The sequence below is a fragment of the Pholcus phalangioides genome, unplaced genomic scaffold (assembly GCF_987345545.1).
Source record: "Pholcus phalangioides strain wild (caught in Gottingen) unplaced genomic scaffold, Ppha-v1.0 ptg000011l_1, whole genome shotgun sequence".
Taxonomy (NCBI): Eukaryota; Metazoa; Arthropoda; class Arachnida; order Araneae; family Pholcidae; genus Pholcus; species Pholcus phalangioides.
The window spans coordinates 1,581,065-1,599,738 of NW_028301604.1; the positions used below are offsets into that span (position 1 = coordinate 1,581,065).

The 18,674-nt window shown below is 35.8% G+C and overlaps 1 protein-coding gene across 3 annotated transcripts in view; it reads left to right on the forward strand.

Moving 5' to 3' along the window:
• The first annotated feature begins 396 nt into the window (after window positions 1-396).
• The window catches only part of LOC149079927 (uncharacterized), a 36,937-nt gene continuing 18,659 nt past the window's right edge, over window positions 397-18,674 (forward strand). For all 3 annotated transcript variants that reach the window (XR_016193515.1, XM_089238812.1, XM_089238813.1), the window contains exons 1-4: window positions 397-993; window positions 8,091-8,232; window positions 12,014-12,184; window positions 18,162-18,294. Coding sequence is in view for 2 of the 3 variants with exons in the window: in XM_089238812.1 (XP_089094938.1) it covers window positions 509-993; window positions 8,091-8,232; window positions 12,014-12,184; window positions 18,162-18,294 (931 nt within the window). In the remaining variant the exon portion in view is untranslated. The remainder of the gene's footprint in view (window positions 994-8,090; window positions 8,233-12,013; window positions 12,185-18,161; window positions 18,295-18,674) is intronic.

Genomic DNA, 18,674 nt, shown 5'->3' on the forward strand with positions numbered 1-18,674 from the left:
ATATATACATATATACATTAGATCGGTGGACTCCACCTTTGACGCTGGGAGGGGGGAGCAATGCCCCATGCCCCCCTCCCCCGTATTTCCGCCCATGGTTTATGGTTGTAATTATCATAATATAATTTATGAGTTAAAAAATAATTTCAATATTTGATTTCAATAAAGAATAAAAATGCAAGTAGGTTTCGTGCAAAAAACGGGGAAAACCCGGGAAATTTTTTGTAAAAAAATGCCGGGACAGCCAGAAAAAAAGAAACCGGGGCCGTCTCGGGAAATGCGGGACGTATAGTCATCTTATGGTCAATTTATTTATAAGAAACTTCTGCTTTAGGCGCAAAGTCCAAGAATTTTCACGGAGCCAATCGTTTGTGGATTCGTTGTGAAATTTTCCCGGGCAAAATAAAAATTTGACAGATAAGTCAAATACTAAATCATTTTCCGTGAAATAAATTAGTTTTTGGTGTGATTTTTGCGTTTATTGCGTATTCAACAACCAAATTTCACTATGGATTGTATGAGAGTTTTCAAGTCACGGAGAGTTGTCTTTGCTATAATTATATTGTGTGTGTATGTTATTTTTCACTGGATTTTCCCTCGGGTACCTGATAATCATATCATTGGACCGATGAAAAATGCTTATCAAATTCCTAGTTTTGTTGAACGTCACAAGTGCCCTGTATGTTTGGGTTACCGAGGTTGTCGTGAAATGGATTTGAATGCTCTGATCTTTACCGGGGATGGGATGATTAGCGAAACCGATAAAATGGTTTTTAAAAATGCTATTTTGCAGAAAGAACGAGTTCTTGTTAGTTCGCCATCGAGAGAAGAATGGAAAAGGTTCGAGAATTTCCTTTGCATCAATTCCAGTTTTGGAGATGTATGTGATGCCACTGAGGTGGTTCGTAGGACTTACCTAGCCAAAAGACAAACCTTGACAGTAAAAAATCTTCAAGCTGTACATGGTGTTTTCGATACTGTGAACAAAGTCGTGTGAGTTTTCTTCGTTTTGTAATTTTGCACTTTGTAGATAATTTTTTCTCAAACGTGGCCATATGGCCTCCTCGCAGTCCTGGGACATTTTAAGGGTGCCACAGGTGAGTGGCGAAGGGAGCCACTGAGAACTGAAGAAATAAAGCTTTCAAGTAGAATATGATGGGTAAAAATCTGAGTGCTTTCAGGATCTAGCAGAGCTGTCCATAGAACCAGGGTCATTTTAACCCATGCGCCCATAGCCAGGGACCTCATGTCTATAGGGGCCAACATGGTGAAATCTCTAGTGCTATGACGTTTTAGTGTACGTATGTGAATATGTAAGCTATTGCTACACCAGCTAAGTATGGGATCCCAGAAAATCACTCTGCCCTGGGACCCATGGTATTGAGACAGCCATGAATAGACCCACACAAGAAGATAGCTCATTGAACTCGGAACAGCTTCGGTATAAGGGGCATCTTGGCGATTATCTGTGCCAAACATGTCTGACGACCTCATCAAAAGTCGCCAAGGCCATTAGACACATTACGGGCACCGAAAAAAAAATTGCCAGCATAAAAAACAATATGATAAATATCATGAAAACAAATAAGACCTGGATTATAAATGATTTCTGGGTTCGTTAATAAATATGGTATGAGGCTGTGAGACGCTCAAGCAAGCATAAAAATGCTAAAACCAACAAGCATAATTATAATAATAAAAATATGACTATCTAAGACTAAACATCAAAACAACATAAGGTATCCACTCTTAAATAACCGGACTCTCCTTCCAGATATCCAGATTCTTTTAAATAAAACAAATAAGAAAAATAAATAAAAATGATACAGGGGCATCCTGTATGCAGAAAAGAATAAATATTGGAAAATATTAAAGGTGCAACCTGAGAGATATCCAATAATTAATTAATCTGACCTACACACTACGTTAGATCATTTTCTCGTCCTTCTGTATATATAATCTCCCAACGGTTTTTCAAATCATTCAAAATGCCATGGCTATAAGGTAACGTCATTTGGAAGAAAAAAAGAGAGAGAATGGAAAGGAGAAGGCCCATTTGAAAATTTCAAAAGACGCGCTAGGAACAGGGAAAAACAACAACCATTGCCACCAGGCTGTATTTTTTAACAGAAAGAACGTTTTAGAACAACGACAACCCAGCAGAACAACGGCAATGCAGAGCACAGTGCGTCGGCGCTGGTGACTTATCATCGGAAAAAAGTCGCCAAGTTGGCGTGTCCCTTATACCGAAGCTGTTCCGGTGGTAAGATGCTTGTCTGTCACTGCAAAGGTTGCTGTGACGGTCTGGGGTTCCAACCTGAGAGAGGATATATAATAAGATATCTTCCCGAACAAACTTGAGGCGACCACCAGCAGACAGCACCTTCATTTCCAACCCATCTCATTAATGGCAGTAAATTGCAATATAGCGATATAGCCAGAGTTGGTGTTTGGTGATAGATCATATTTATAAAATTTTTGTTCATTATGAACTTATAGTTCTGACTGAATTCAATAAGTAGAAAAGGTCATGTTCCTTGATGGTAAGGGATCCCTGAATAAGAGACTGGGGGCACAAGAATAAAATAAGGTCCAAAGGGGTCATGGGCAGACTGGGGTTGAGAAACACTGCTGTAGATTGTAAGTTCAAAAATTCTGTAGTCACGTAAAAGAAAAAATGAGTTTACGTTCTCAGTAATGTTGTTCAATTTCAATTCGAATCACAGTCTTTGAGAGAAATTTTGTTATCTAGATTAATAGACTATCTTAATTATGATGGACAGGGCCGTAGCTAGCCATTCCTGTGCTTCAAAAGAATTTGAATTTAGGCCCCTTCTGGCCCCCCCTTCCAAGTGGGCCCTGTGAGGGTGCACCTGCCTAGTTACTGCCCTGATGATGAATTAAATTAATTGATGAACTTAATTATGATAGCGAAACTAATGGTGAGTATCAATTCTCTGCTCTGATTCAAACTCTCATGTTGTTTTTAAATAACTTCATGTTGAGTTTCCGGCTATATTCTCAGATCTCCTCGGCTAATTTTTACACTTAAAAGGGTATCACAGATAGGAGCAGCCTCCTTATTTAATTATATATGGCCTATGTCATTTGCGAGTAGCTGTTTATGTCCCACTTACAGGTACTAGTATTCTTCAGAATGATAACAGTTACCAAATTTTTCATTCCCAACGATTTTTTGTTGCAAAAACTTCTGGGGAATCCCCACAGAAGAATACTACTTCACATCTACACAGGGCCGCAAGTAGGTACGTAACTCATAATTTTTGTGAAACTACTTAGTGTCAGAACAGTGGACAAAATTACCCAAGCTCTTCCCTTTTGGGATACTATTAATTGATGAAATGACTATTGCATTTATCTGAATCAAACACACACACACCTATTCTTTGGCTGTGGAAATACATATCATTTCTTGATATTGCTACCTGTTTTAACAAGCTTTTTTTTTTTTAAATTCAATTTTGCAATGTGTTGGCAATGAAATCTTTAATCACTGCTAAAGCCGGTGCAACAGCAGAATAACTCTGGGATGCTATTTTCATTGACAACCAAAGGGGGATGAAGCTTATTAAAAAAAAGTATTATGATTAATATGATGGTGCTTTGATGCAAGTAGAAAAATTTAAATTTTTTCCTGCTGGAACATGAAAAACACCTTTCATTGGTGAATAGCATTTCATAGCCGCTAAGTCTCCCAGATTTCTAATACATCTCCCAGACTCCTTAAAAATTCTCATACCTCTGGAATTCTGCTCATGATTGTAAAAAATCACTACATTTAGGGGAAAAATTATTCCCCAAGAATTTACTCAAGAAGAATTGCTTTAGTTTTGATTTTATATGATGTCACACGCATTGTGTAAATTGTCGCCATTGTGTCAAACTCAAATCACAAAATATATATATGTTTCATGTTTAGGGGAAAACACAAAATTTGCCAATCGGAAAGCATTAATCCAGCCTTTTTATTTTCAAAATTAGCATAATTGTGTTTTTGTGTATCTGCTTTGAGACTATATGTGCCATTGTGTTTATGTCCTGTTTCATACTCGATGGATTTTTTGGTTGGTAAGATTTGATTTCTTCAAAGTAATAATAACAGGCAATTTAACCCAGTGTTAACCTTTTTCAGCTTATGGCCCCCCTATGGATCACATTTTTTTCTCGTGGCCCCCCTGTCCTATTCAGGGCCCCCTCTACCCTCATCCAAGAGTGAGATATTTTCTATTTTTTTATTATGAATGAAGTTTTTATAAATCAGATCAATCTCTTGAAACCTGGCTAGGCACGGATTCAAATGGTGGATTATCATCTCTCTCAGGAGTCAAATTATAGGTAAATTATAGGCCTATTGTAAAAAACGGTCTGTGTAAAATACGGGACGATCCAACGAACATGAACGGTAAATCGACCCTCCCAACACATCAATCGTTACTCTGGTGGCCCTCCATACTTAGCTGGAAGTAACAGCTTATATATGAAAATCATAGTATCGGATCCCATATAGTGCAGTCCCCCTCCCTCCATTATAGACATGAAGACCCGGGTCATGCCCATGTAGACCCAAGGGTTAAGATGCCCCAGGTTCTATGGATAGATCAGATGAATTCTGAAAGATTAGTAATATTTTTCAACCATGTTTCACTTTTAAAGCTTTTCTCTTCACAGCTCTCTATGACTCCCTTCACCACCTGTCGTCGATCACCTTTCTTCTGACATTCTCCCGTGGCTGCCTAGAATATCCCAGGACTGCAAGGGGGCCATACAGCCACAGGTTGAGAACCACTAATTTAATCTACTGATTGGCCATGACTGGAGATGGTTTGCATGATGACGGGTTTTTGCAATGAGAAAATATTCCTACATTTTCACTTTTGCTAATGAAAAATCCCTAAAATGTTTTCAAATATCCCTTTCATATTTATTAGACTATATGTACAAAATTCGGATCCCCGCGAAAACCTCCCGAATTCTCATTCCCCAAAGTTGGCAGCTATGATATTTGCAATTAGCATTATACCAGAACTTCACAAATTCTAGTCTGTATGGTGACTAAGAATTGGTATTGGTGCCTAAAAGTTTTCATGTGTAGGCCTAATTACTAAATTACAGTATGAGGACGACAAAAAATGAATGAGCATGAAAGAGAGTCACTATTTCCAAGAAAAGTTGAAAAAACCATTATTTTTCTAGAGAAAGAAATTCTTGGTTCTTAAAATATTTGGCTGGCACTTAGATTTTTTTTAATTTGTCAAGTACTGAACTATACATACACACCAATAATATTTTTTCTCAACATTGCAAAATTTGCTTCTGCGGATTATATATGAGGAATTATGATAACATTACTTCAATCTCGCATGAGAAATTTCTTTTGTGAGTATGTATTTTACTTTCACTTTGTTGACAGTATGTCTCAAAATCAATTGATCTTTAGTTCCTGCGTGTTTTTTTTCTGGTGTATGGTAGAATAGTGGTACCTCAGAGCAAAAGCTCCAACACACAGAACATAAACCATTTGAGAGAGGCATTATATGTTTGTGGATTATTGGGAAGTGGGGGGTCCAGGATGCTCAGTGTTTCTACTTAATGTATCACTGATGGTAAATAGGAAAAGGTGTTTTTTATTTCTCAAGTACAGAGGATAGTAAGCATGGTAGCTGCAAAATTTCCCCCTAGCAATAAAGAAGCGGATAGTCTTTAAAACGCTACTTTTTTTCTCAGTTTGTTGCATTGGCAATCCGAAGGTTATGGGTTCGATTCCCGCTCATCACATTTGTTTTTTTCCCTTCATTTAAATTTTTTTATGATCTTTCTTGGCTGTTACCCAGTAATTGGGTCGTCCCCCAACCATGAACATTTTGAGATGAGATACAGGGACTTCCCCCCCTATAGGACGCGACCATGGGTCGTTGCCACAGTTCTTACTATAGTGATTATCTTTAATATTTATTCACATAAATCATAGATATACTTAGATTATTACTATACCAGGTGTACAAGTATGAAATGCGGATTTCAGAAAACAGATGGTGCACCAATGCAGTTTGTGCTATAAAGATTTGACACTGCACCATTTTGTTGTGTCATCAACAAGTGTCAGATGCGCACGAGTGATAAATTGGAAAGTGTGTGCATAGTGTTGTATTGTTGTGTTCAATATGTCGAAAGTTATACTGAACAAAGAGCATTCGCGAACAGCATTAATTTTTTTGTTTTCATTTGAAGAAAACTGCTGCTGAATCATACCGATTACTTCGAGAAGCTTATGGTGAACATGCTCCATCACAAGATCTGTGTGAATGATGGTTTCGGTGTTTCAAAAGTGGCAACTTCTATGTTGCAGACAAGGAACATGGAAAACCGCAAAAAAAAAAAAGATGTGGAATTGGAAGCATTGGTGGATGAAGATGATACTACACAGACACAAAAACAACTCGCAGAGCAATTGGGCGTTAGTCAACAAGCTGTTTCCAATTGCAATGCCCCATGTCAATGTGCAATGCTCCATCACATACGGCAAAAGCTATTCGCGGCACATTGGAAGCACTCAGCTGGAAGTTCTACCCTATGCGGCTTACTCACCAGACTTGGCTCCTTCCGATTACCACTTGTTTGCATTGATGGGTCACACACTTTCTGAGCAGCGCTTTGGTTTGTATGAAGATGTGAAAAAATAGCTCGATGAATAGTTCGCAGCAAAAGGGGAAGATTTTTACTGGCGTGGTATTCACAAATTTCAGGAAAGATGGGGGAAATGTATAACAAGCAATGGAGCATACTTTGAATAAAGCACTTTTTATCATTCTTCCGAATTTAACGTGTTTTTTTTGAAAAAAAATCTGCATTTCATACTTATACACCTGGTATATATACAGAGATGGAACGAATATTTGGCTGCTATTTGGTATTCGGCCCTTTTGCCAAATATTTGATTTGGCCAAATAATGCTTAGGTATTCGGCCGAATATCTGTGTAAATCTAATTTTAAAAAATTACATTAATTGTAATTCTTTGTATAAATTAAAAGTTTACTGATTATATTTTATTGTGTGGTGTATATACCTTTCTGTGAAAGGGGTTATGTGTCGGTGAATTTCTTGGATAAATAAAACATGAAACTGAAAATGGAATCTACTGCAATTATACAAGTTCATTAACTAAGTTATGCACCTAGACAAGAAATGTATTGAGCTAATGAAAGGAGCAAAGAACATCTAAAGAGGAAAAATAAGAAAATAAGTCGTAAGTTTTATGATGCATAACTACTTCAGAGTAAATAATGGTCGATGTTTTCTTGATTAGATGTAAAATTGCTACAAGTGTTGAAAAGTAAATTGATTCTGTAAGTAATATATTAAAATACAATATATCATCGTTAATTTGATTGTCAGTATCATGGCAAAAATCTTTGAATTACCAGTGTTTTAATATTTATTTAAATAAATTGCATAATTGAAATTTATTATCAATCATTTGGTTGGTGGTTCTAATTATTAAAGAAGAAAAGCTGCATGGGGAGAATTTGTTTATCAAGTTCAAAAATTAAGGGGAGGACATAATGACATTCACAACATAATTTGCATAACTGTGACTGCACCTGTCTATATAACTTTGTACCATTCAGTGTTCTTCCCAGAATTCCTTCACAGTGTGGGATTATTCCCTGCAAGAGATTTTATGGTAACCAAACCATACATATATGAAAATGCATGAGATATGATAAAAGTCCATCCATGCATTCTCTTACCTTTTTAGTTAAATGGCTCTGGGAGAGACAGAGACTTCCAAGTTAGAGAGCTAATTTAGAGCGGATTTTTTGCTCACCTGCTGCTGATTTTTTTTTCTACTGGCAGCTTAATTTTTTTGTGTTGGATGAAAATGTTATTTTTATAGTCTATTTTGTTATTAAAAACTTCATATTCATTAAATCTGTTTTAAAATAAGGTGTGAGAGGAAAGGGAATTTGAGTATAATGATTTAATGTAGTATCAAGTTTAGAGAAGATTTAAAATATTCAAATAATATTTAAAACCATTTCTTTATGAGTTAATTATTTCCATTAACAGAATATCAAGATGTGCCACTGATCGCCTCTTGAAAACATTAACCAAAATTTTTGATGAAAATTTTGATGGGTATTTTAGCCAAGATGAACAACTAGTTATGTTTACCAGCCTGCTTTTACACCCTACCTATGTACTTGGCAAAGTAAGTTAGTGTATTGAATTATTATGTACACATTTGAATCCGAAATTTACTATTTAACAAATTAAACTGTCAATCCCATTAGTGAATTGTACAACAATCACAATTGTGCATACAATCCCATGTATAACTGTCAATCCAGTTACAGTGAAACTTCTCTAAGATGGTCGCTTGGCGTTCCGTAAAAAAGTGGCCTTCTGTGTATATACCTGCTGAACAGAAGCTTTAGGATGGTAGACAGGAAAAAAAAACCACTTCAGGAAGGAGGGTATGTAAAAAAATATCAAACAAAAAAAATCTTATGCCCAATTTATTTATAAGGATTTACAATAATCCAAAAACCAAATACATATACAATATTTATGTATGTATCAATACTAATTTTCATTCCATGAAGTCAAGAATTTTTGGTAAACTCATTTTTCTGAATTTTTCTTTCACAATTTGGTTTTTAATTTTTAAGGTAAAGGTTTACAACATACAGGGTGAATCCGACCTATTCTGCCAAACAAAAGGGAGTGGTAGATGAGCCCAAGTGGATCATGAAACACTCCACCAACCTTTTCCTACGTATGTGCTTAGTTTGCGTGTTGGTCTCTTAAAAATTTTTGTATTATGTCTATGAAGCCTTTGTCTGTTCCAAAAAAAAAATGCTGCAAAGGGAAGATGGCTGTGGAATAGAGGTGACCACCTATGGCAGTTTCACTGTAATTGCATCAGGGTTGGACTGTAATTTGCTTTATTCCTTTCTGTTTATGTAACTTGATAGTTGTTGTGTAATTTGATAATCAATGTAGGTTATTTTACAGAATGAATGCAACATTGCTGTATGTATCACAGTAAGAAAAAAAAGAGCCAATGGCATTTTCTTGATATTATTTCTATGTATTAAATGCTCTATACAGATCCCCTCTTGTGTTGCAAATAAAGATAAAGTGGGCCTACTAACTATAGCTGGGTTTTCATATACTTTGCTCTTGGGATGGGTATAGGTAATAGGTTTGGGGCATCAAAAAATATGTGTTGGCTAGAATTTGTGATCATAAAATAAAGCGTAGATGGAAAAGATGAACAGTCAATCTATATGTCAGCTGAAGTTGGTTTTCTGTGGTTCTCCAACTTTGAGGCACAAATGTGAGCCGATCTTCCTGTTAAAAAGTCTTGCTGCAGAGAGCAACAGGCCTACAATGGTATGTTCAGTTATTACACTTTATACATAGTTAGAAAAGTTGATGGCAGATGGCAGCACTACTCATAACAAACATTACACAGAAACAAACAATATATTTGTTGACCGTGAAGTTTGACTTTTTCACTAAAGTGAAACTTCACGGAAGGTTCACTACACGCGCACACATTCCAACATGTACCAATTCGTTAGATGAGTACATGTTGAAAAGACCTATTAACCCTCTGACTGCTCAATTTGTGGACCAAAATTGCTTCAAAAATTGTGTAATTTTTTTCACTCAAAAAGTGAAGTTTGAGTGGTAATACCACGTGCCTTCAAATGCCGCAATTTAGTGGACAACTAATGACATCTGTTGGCCAAAACGTAAATGAAACGTCTAATACTGTATATAATTTTTTTCAGTGGTTAAACGGGGAAAAAACGGGATGCGCTTCTCAATAAAGGAAGAAAAACACATGCCCGCGGAAATCGCGGGATGAGCAGATTTTGCTACATTTGAGTTGCCCGTGGAAATCGCGGGATGAGCAGCCAGAGGGTTAATAAAAGTTTATTCATTGATGCTCATAATGTACCTGAAAATACCTGGATTTCCCCCCCCCCTCAGATTTTCGTAAAGAATCAAAATTCCAAACATAAAGTTGTTTTAATGGAAAAAAAACACCTGTGTGAAAACTTACATTTGTAAGTTAACAGTGTTTGGAATCCACTATGAAAAAAATAAGAAATTATCAATAACTAAACAGCTGATCAAAACTGCAGTGTTTTGATCGGAGTAATAATTTCTTGATTATGCTCACACTATTAGGTTTGCATGCTCAGACTTGTCTTTCCTTTATCATAAACCATTTTTGGGTAGGTTCTAAGTCATAAGATAGTCCTAATAGGCCAGTAAATAACATAAATGTTTAATTCTGGTCCGGTCTGGACCAAAACCACTTTAAAGTTAAGCGTATCCACTCAGTGTTGAAGAAAGGCAGCGAAATTTCTGCATTTCTGAAAATGTCATGTTTGGTGGTCCTGTCATGACCCACATGGCACAACTCAATCTGTAGTAAATTGTCTATGGCTGTAGACCGGAGTTGTGCTTGGTTTGAATGAATGAATGTCATGACCCACACTCGAGTCATCATTGGCGCTGCTAAATTAGCCGTCAGTGATGTGAGAACTAACTACTCATCACCAAAGAAAGCTTTTCAAGCAGAGTTTATGTCAAAATACAAAGGAAAATTAATTATTCAAGCATCATGATTAAAAATTATTAATTATTCTATACATCACATTTGAAATGTAAACAAGTGAACTAAGCAGTATTCCAATTCCAGTTGAGTACTAATAGCATTTCATGACCACTGTCATGGATTAAAAATGATGAAATCACCATAAAAAAAAATCAAAAAACTAACATTCATTAGAAATGAATTACCTTGTGGGTTTGATAATACAATTGAATAATCAATGTTTCTATATACAAATTCAAAATTTTGAATTTGACTCTTGTCTACAACAGCGAGTAACTCCCGCTATAAGGAGTTTTTCAATATTTTTCTTTCTTCTTTGTTTCTGCTACTGATGAAGGAACTTCATATAGTTCCGAAACGTGTATAGCCGTGTTCGTTTTGGAATTTTGGGTATATCGAAACGTCGATTATTCAATTGTGTTAACATTCATTAGCTATGAGCGGCAAATATATTATTTTTACTTTATCTTCTGTCGATAGACTCATATAATTCTAAAATAGTATATTTTATCTACATTTTCTTGAAAATAATATAAAATAGGAAAAGGGAAATTTTTAAACTTGTCTGTTGTCTTTTGGAAAACTACATATAGATTCCCGTTTTTATGTTCATTTTGCAAACATCATGCAACTGCAATAAAATTTGAGATACCTAGGCAAATCTAATAGATAATAACATCAGCTAGGCAGAGAATTTTAGTTGATCCTAAAAAGGACCTTTTTCATAATTTTAGAGGTAAAGAACTAGCCTAAAAAACCTCAAGCAACCTACCTAAGGCACCGGGTGGGGAAAAAGACGGCTTCCCACCCAAAGCTAGCAGCCAATCACAGGCCAGCAGACTCATACCTTAACAGAGAGGGTGCTGATGCCGTTTTGTGTTCCAGTTTATCCACATAGGACTGTTTACACTTACTCTTAATGCAGCTTTGGTCTGGACGTTGCAACACTCAGGGCTTTGCAAATCTCAGATCGCCATGATGACTAAAAATTCTGCATTTGTGCTTGAAATTTTCTCAGTGTAATGACTAAAGCCTAAAAAACTATTTTGGTCATTCTTTTTTGGGGGAAAAATATTTGGTTCCAGAAAATTTAGCTGGATCCTTATTTTTTTCAATTTATCAAGCCCTGGTATCACTTGATAATCCACTTCTAAAAATGTCTACCACTAGCATGTGCAAAATTTTGAGATGATTTACTTATTAAATGACAGTCAAACATTACAAAATCTTCAAATGAAGTTCTACTCTAATTTTACTGGAATTATCATATTATCTCATATTTTTTGTTTGTGAAAGCTTGATATTTTTTCATCTTTTATAAGTCAACATTTCTGATATTCATTTGTTCATTTAGTTTCAGATTAGGTCAGGCATTAATATGCCAATACCTAAAGTCTATGGTGGATGTGGTAGGACCGTAATATCTCAGGGAGGTTATATTCCTCTTGCTACAAGTCTTGATGAACTCTTTACTGTTCGAGCAGGATATGCATTACAAATTCTGCAAATAGTACGATTGTTTGAGGTAGTCTTATAATTTTTTATACTTATTTTCTAGTTTTATCAGAAATCAATAAGTAAAAAATATTTCAAGTGTATCAGATTAAACAATAAAGTGTAAAACTGCCAAAAGGCAAATGACCAGGAAGCACAAAATCCTGATGTGTTTCAAACACACTATGTATGTAGCTTTCATCATAAAAATTATATATATGACCACTATTATGTTGCTAGGATTTCTACTTGGGTTGGTTTCCTAGGTCAGCAGAAAAAAAAAATTATTTCCATATATATATCAGACACTGTGTGGCCAGAATGAAGTCAAGTGCTTTCTTGTAAGTCTGAAGAAATGTTCTGATTGGTTATATTCGAAATAGAGTTATGTGCTTGATCCTTGAATTTTCTTTAAACTGTTTGAAATGGAAATAAGCCACAGCAATGCAATTAGTGGTGTTGAGTTGTTATTATTCACTATTATATTGTTAAATATCAAATCTATTCTGAACGAGAGTTTAATTTAACAACTATACTGGGAGAATGGCAGGGAGGGTGTACACCACCGATGGGCAAATCCGGCACTCTACCTCCTTGTGGTAATCATGGTAACATGACCCTACATTACCCCGGGGTGAGTATGTGAGGGTTCTTCTCTCGGATGGTGATCTCATAAAATATATGGGATGCATGGTCACTCTATGACCTTTACTATCACTAATTTGACCTCTCTAGACGCATAACTTTTGATGCACTATAACACGTCAAATACACGGAATTTCGGAAAAGGACACATAAAAATTTTGTTCATGCGTCCTCTGGGATGCATTCTTTCCTAGTTCTAAGAAGAAAAAAGTAGAGAGAATAACCTCTCCAACTTTTTTTTCTTCTTTTTACCATGTATCATGATCGCATGACCTTGAAAAAATGGTTTTACTACTTTGTACTGTACTGTATTGATATACACGCGTGTTGTTGAAGAATAAGATGAGGGATATCTCATCTGCCCTAAATGAGGGGCTGTGTAATTGTCAAATTTTGGAGTTTTTATTCCCCTGCGGATTTTCTCCCTTCCGGTTACATACTGAAAATTATGGTACTTCCGCTGCTATCTGCCGGCATTCATAGATAGCATCTTTACGCCGTAAATTCACCTTGTTTCTACAATATTGTGAATGTGCATTTTTTTTTAAATCGTAAAGGATTGGAACTCCCATTCAAATTGTAAAACTTTCCTGAGATCATGGGGAAAAAAACCAAATCTGTAAAAACTCGACCTGGAATATCCACAGTTTTGTCATCTAGCTGCTATGTGGTAGTTACCGTTCCACATCGTGAAAATGTGTGTGTATGCTGAATCGGCTTTTGGAGGGGGCAGAAGGATCTAATTCTTCACAGAAAGTTTGAGTCACTAACACTCGAAAACAATTTAAAATTAACAGATATTATAAAAGAAATTATTTTATTCCAATATTTTTAATTTCTGATCTGGGGGGGGGGGGGGGGAAGAGGCCCCTTATAACCCACCCCCAAATTTTGCTTTTGGTGAAAATCTGAGTTTGAAACCTGTGATTGTGCAATGGTAATCAGCTAAAAATATAATTTTCTATTAGATTTTCAAATTTTGAGTTGGCAAGTTTTTCAAGTTGCCATAGCGATCACACAGCCCTACAACATAAATATGTACACATTAAACTTCAAATGCATGTATTACCAGTTTGGAGGATAGATGCAGGGCTGCAACTGGGATGGTGGAGGGACAGGCGGGTCTAGTGTCCTGGGATCTGAGCTAGAGGTGGGGGGCACAAAATTCGCCCTTTGTAACTGCTTTTTCTGCATTACATGGGTGTGCCAAAATGTGTGCTTGCTCTGTTTGAAAAAGTATCTAGTTGCGATGCTAGATAGATGGCACCACCTATACTGAACACAAAACATGCCAAATGCTGGACAAACACACATAAGCACACTGTTAAGTTTCTCCAACACAAACCTGACATAGCTCCCATATTCAGGTGTGAGATATGTGGCAGTTAAATGGCGACATCAGAGTGGTGGATCATCAGGGAGGGAAAATAAAATCGTTTTACCATGAAAACCACAGTATGAATAGGGAATTAGAAGATAAGTGTCTGAGAGAGAAAGAGAATCAAATTTGCTTTAAATTTTATCAGCATATATTGAAAGTGCTAAGATTTTTTTAATGAAATGTAAAATCAATCAGAAGGGAATTTAGATTGATTTATTAGTAAATATATAAATGTGTGCCTAACTGTTAATTAGAATGGATCCTGCTTATAATGTTTTTCAAAAAACCGTCATAAAAACATTGTAAATAGGAAAACACTTTAAATGGGATCTCTTAATGAGCGTTACTCATTGTTAGGACCATGAAAATAAGTTGTACTAGGTGGAAAAATGTTCTAAATGGGAGAAACGTTATAAGCGGAATCATCCATACTTAGAATAAGACAACCATAAATACATTATGGGCATTGTATAATATTTTGTCATGTATATATATTGTTTATAATTTTTTGATTTCATTTTTAATTGGGTTGCTGTATTTTAGTAATATATGACATCCATACTTGTTATTGGCATCTTTTTCTCAGCCACCTTGTTGGGCATTTTGCCTGTTGTGGCCTTGTATTTGTATAACTGTATATTTATTTTAGGTTTATTACATGTGGGGGAATTGCATACATTAAATTCTCAGTGCTAATGAGCTTCTTTGCAAACTTTTCCTACTTGTACACAATAAAAGTAAATGAATCTTTGGATAGACATGTTTTTAGAAATGAATTATACTTGATTCACAGATACCCTTCTCCTACCCAGAACATGACCCTCCGCTCAGTCTCAATGAAGAAATATAAGCACATGATCAAAGACCTGGGGCATGCTGGAAGAAAATTCATAGAGATACCAGTGAATAATGGGGGCATAATTTTTTTCAAGATACATTTTTTTTTGAGAGGGACCCACTTTCACTCAAAAAGGACCCAGATTTTTTGAATAACCTGGGTCCCGGGATCCAGGTAAATTAAAGTACAGTGGCATCTCTGAATTCATTTAGAGGACATAAGCATGTCCTTGATTCAGTTTTTTTTACTTATGACAACAGCAAAGCAAGGTCTGAAAAGTATGGTAAGTGAGAAAGAGAGTCTCAGAGTACAAGCTGTGTGATTTTTGCATTGTTGTTCTTGTCACCTCGCCCAGTTGTCATCAGCTAGTGAAATTTCAACTCTGTTGAACAATCTAGGCAACTTCATTAACACAATTTTCAATGCATTGTATCTGTGTACAGTAATTCTCATCAATCGTTTTTCTGCATTTCAAAAACAGATAGTGAATGATAACTGCAACATTACCTTCTGTGGATGCCCTTTTGGCTTATATTTTGAAACCGTGTGTGCATATAGTTATCACACAGAGATTGGTGACAATTATTTTTTGAAATTCGTATTTTGTCATGTGTAATTATGATAAAAAATGATGGAGGAGGTTCTGTTCTGAGTGAATAAAACACAGCAAACTTCCAATTCTAAACTAAGTTTGGGGAGAATCAGACTTCTCTATTGTTTTCAGTCTAGTCTGTATTGTTGATGGCTAATGCTGAGTGATCTTAATTGATTTTCAAGAGTTGTAATCATACCTGTTCAGAATTTTTAGAACTTCCACTTAATGGTTTGTTCATTTGCTGTTTTATTTTCAAATGCTTTTTTGATGTTCCTGGCTTTGTCTCTGCTGTACCACAGTCAAGTTTACATGGGCTGCAAATATGTAAAATCCGGTAAAAACCCACAGTTAAAACTATCATGGTATAGTGAGCCCTTGAGTAGAATATTGTATTTATATATTTATATATATTGTGTTTTTTCCCCTTCTTTCTTAATAAACTATTCTATTCTATATAACATAAATTCTCAAGCCATTTCTTGTGATTCAGATGTGGCCCTCTGAGAAGTTTGATGTGGTCTGTGGCCTCCATTCCTAAGTCTTTTCATAATAGGGAGGATGACAGGCTCTAGACGAGACACCAGGGGATCGACTTCATTTATTTAAAATTTTTTACACCATAACAGTGGATGGACAAGAAAATCAATATAAAGAACCCACTGAAAGTCTTGGCCTAAAAGATCTTGCTCAGCTATATGAGAACCCACACCTACATTGTATGATAATCAATCACATCAACTGGTGAAAGATGCATCAAAATTCTATGAAGTTTGGTCCGATGGAAAATAGTGATCCTGATTGCTGTTCAAAATCTTCATTATGCTATATTCAAAATTCAAGATTTTGAGTTATTTTATTCATTGTGGCTCATGACAGGTTATTAAATCACTTCAGTGGCCTGCATTCTTGAAAATGCTGAGCACCCTTGGTATACAATGTGTCGATGAAAGGGGATGCTGATGGCCAGCTCTTGTGGTACCAATGGGGTCATAGTGCATTAGATCCCTCACAAATTTCCAAATTGGGCAAAAATAACACGTGAGCAGCCACATAACCAGTCATGGGTACTTGTTCTTGCCATATGTCACAAAGCACACTGATAAGGGTGTTTGTAGGAACACAATTATCAGACCCTCAACACATAGAAAAGTTTATTATAGGTGATTTTAGATACGCATAGGGTAAGAGTGAGCCATCAAGTACACCAAGCCACTCAGCTCTCGTGCGTCAGCATGATAGCTGCTACAGTTTAGATTCCGTTCGATTGAAATTCCGAAATTACAGTTAGATTGGAGGATTGGTATCCTCCAATAAACTATTTATACATGAGATGAAATTAGTCTTATGATATATATTTGCTGTCATGTGCATAGCTAACTAGCAAATTGTACAGGAATTTTCTGGCAGATCATGTGTATCTATTTATGTGTCTAGAACCCTGCAGAGTCACAAGACAGTGCAACAACCCACTGCTCCTGAATTTTGACCAAGTAAGATGATTGAACACTTCACACGCAGACACAAGGATGCATAGATGTTCCCAGAGGTCCCCTAACCTTAATCTTATTAAATATATCTGGGATGAATGTAAAGAGAGAGAAAGATGTGTGTTGTCATATGTGTCTTGCTCTGTAGTCTCTAATGTGGAAGGCTTTGCCACCCCAGTTATGGATCAGTATAGCTTCCCACCACCCCCAATGCCACGTAGAATCCATGAGAAAGCTATATTGTAGTCCTCATCAAGGTGAAAGGACATGCTATTATATGTATCTTCGCTCAGCTCTTCATGAGAAAGAATTTGCAGTATTACAAATACTTATTTTGCTCAAGATCTAATGGTTTAAGTGTCAAATGCTCTGCATTTACCAAAAAATTTGAGTTTCATATATATGTCATAAGTAGAGCTCAGATTTTTATGGCCTAATGATGAAATATCATTGCTGATAAGTTAAAAAAACCTGATCAGCAACGATATTTCATCTGAAGGTCATGAAAATCCGATCCCTAGGATTAAATAATGTGTGATTTATTTAATTTTTGAATATTTTTTCATAATGTCATGCTCTGATGAATTCATCTCACTATCAAAGAAACTTGTTATTTTCATAAATTCAGATTTTTTAACCATTTGATCATGCTAATTACAATCAAGACAGTTTTATAAGTTGTGCCCGAGTGGCATGGTGGTAAGATGCTCGTCCACCATCATGAAGGTTGTTGTCAGGGTCCTGGGTTCGAACCCAAGGGAGGATATTGATAAGATATTTTCCCTAACGAACTCGAGGCGACCACCGATAGACAGCGCCTTCGCTTCCAACCCATCTCACTAATGGCAGTAAATTGCACTATAGCGATATGGCCAGAGTTGGTGTTTGGTGAAGTAGTTTTATAAGTTGTACCATAGATTTCAAGTTGTGTGTATTTATGCAGAAAAGTTTTACTAAACGTTATGGAAATTGTGAGAGAAAATTAATCTCCTTAAAATATGGAGAATGAATTTATTTTTATTGATGCTATTGTGGTTTTTTTTTTCTTTGTCCTCATTACAGGTAGCAGATCCACAATGGTATTATTTTTTCACAGGTTTTACGATTGGCAACTTGGCGCTGACGAAAATTGGCAGGGTGATATTGATTGATGTGTCGGAGTTAATAATTTTAGACAGAACTACATTATTTCCAAGTAATTGTGTGAATATTTTTTTATAATTCATGCAGTTAGAGAGGTAAATTTCTCTGAATAATCTTTTGGAGAATATTCTCATGAAGGAGAATATTTTCTGGAAGGGCTAAAATGATAAATAACTTCACTTAAAGATTTTACTTATGAACAAATGTCTAAAAATTGTTTATGAAATGCTACATGTTTAGAAATAATCTTAAAAAACTACAATTTAGTAAAAAAACTATATTTTGTTTGATTTTTTTACTGCAAGCAAAAACTCTCTCTTACTGTACAAAACATTTAAGTATAGCATCACTATTCTCAGTACACAGAGCTGTTCTCAATATAGGCACTCTGATTCTAATTATTCACAATAGTAATTAATTCTTGCATTCTAG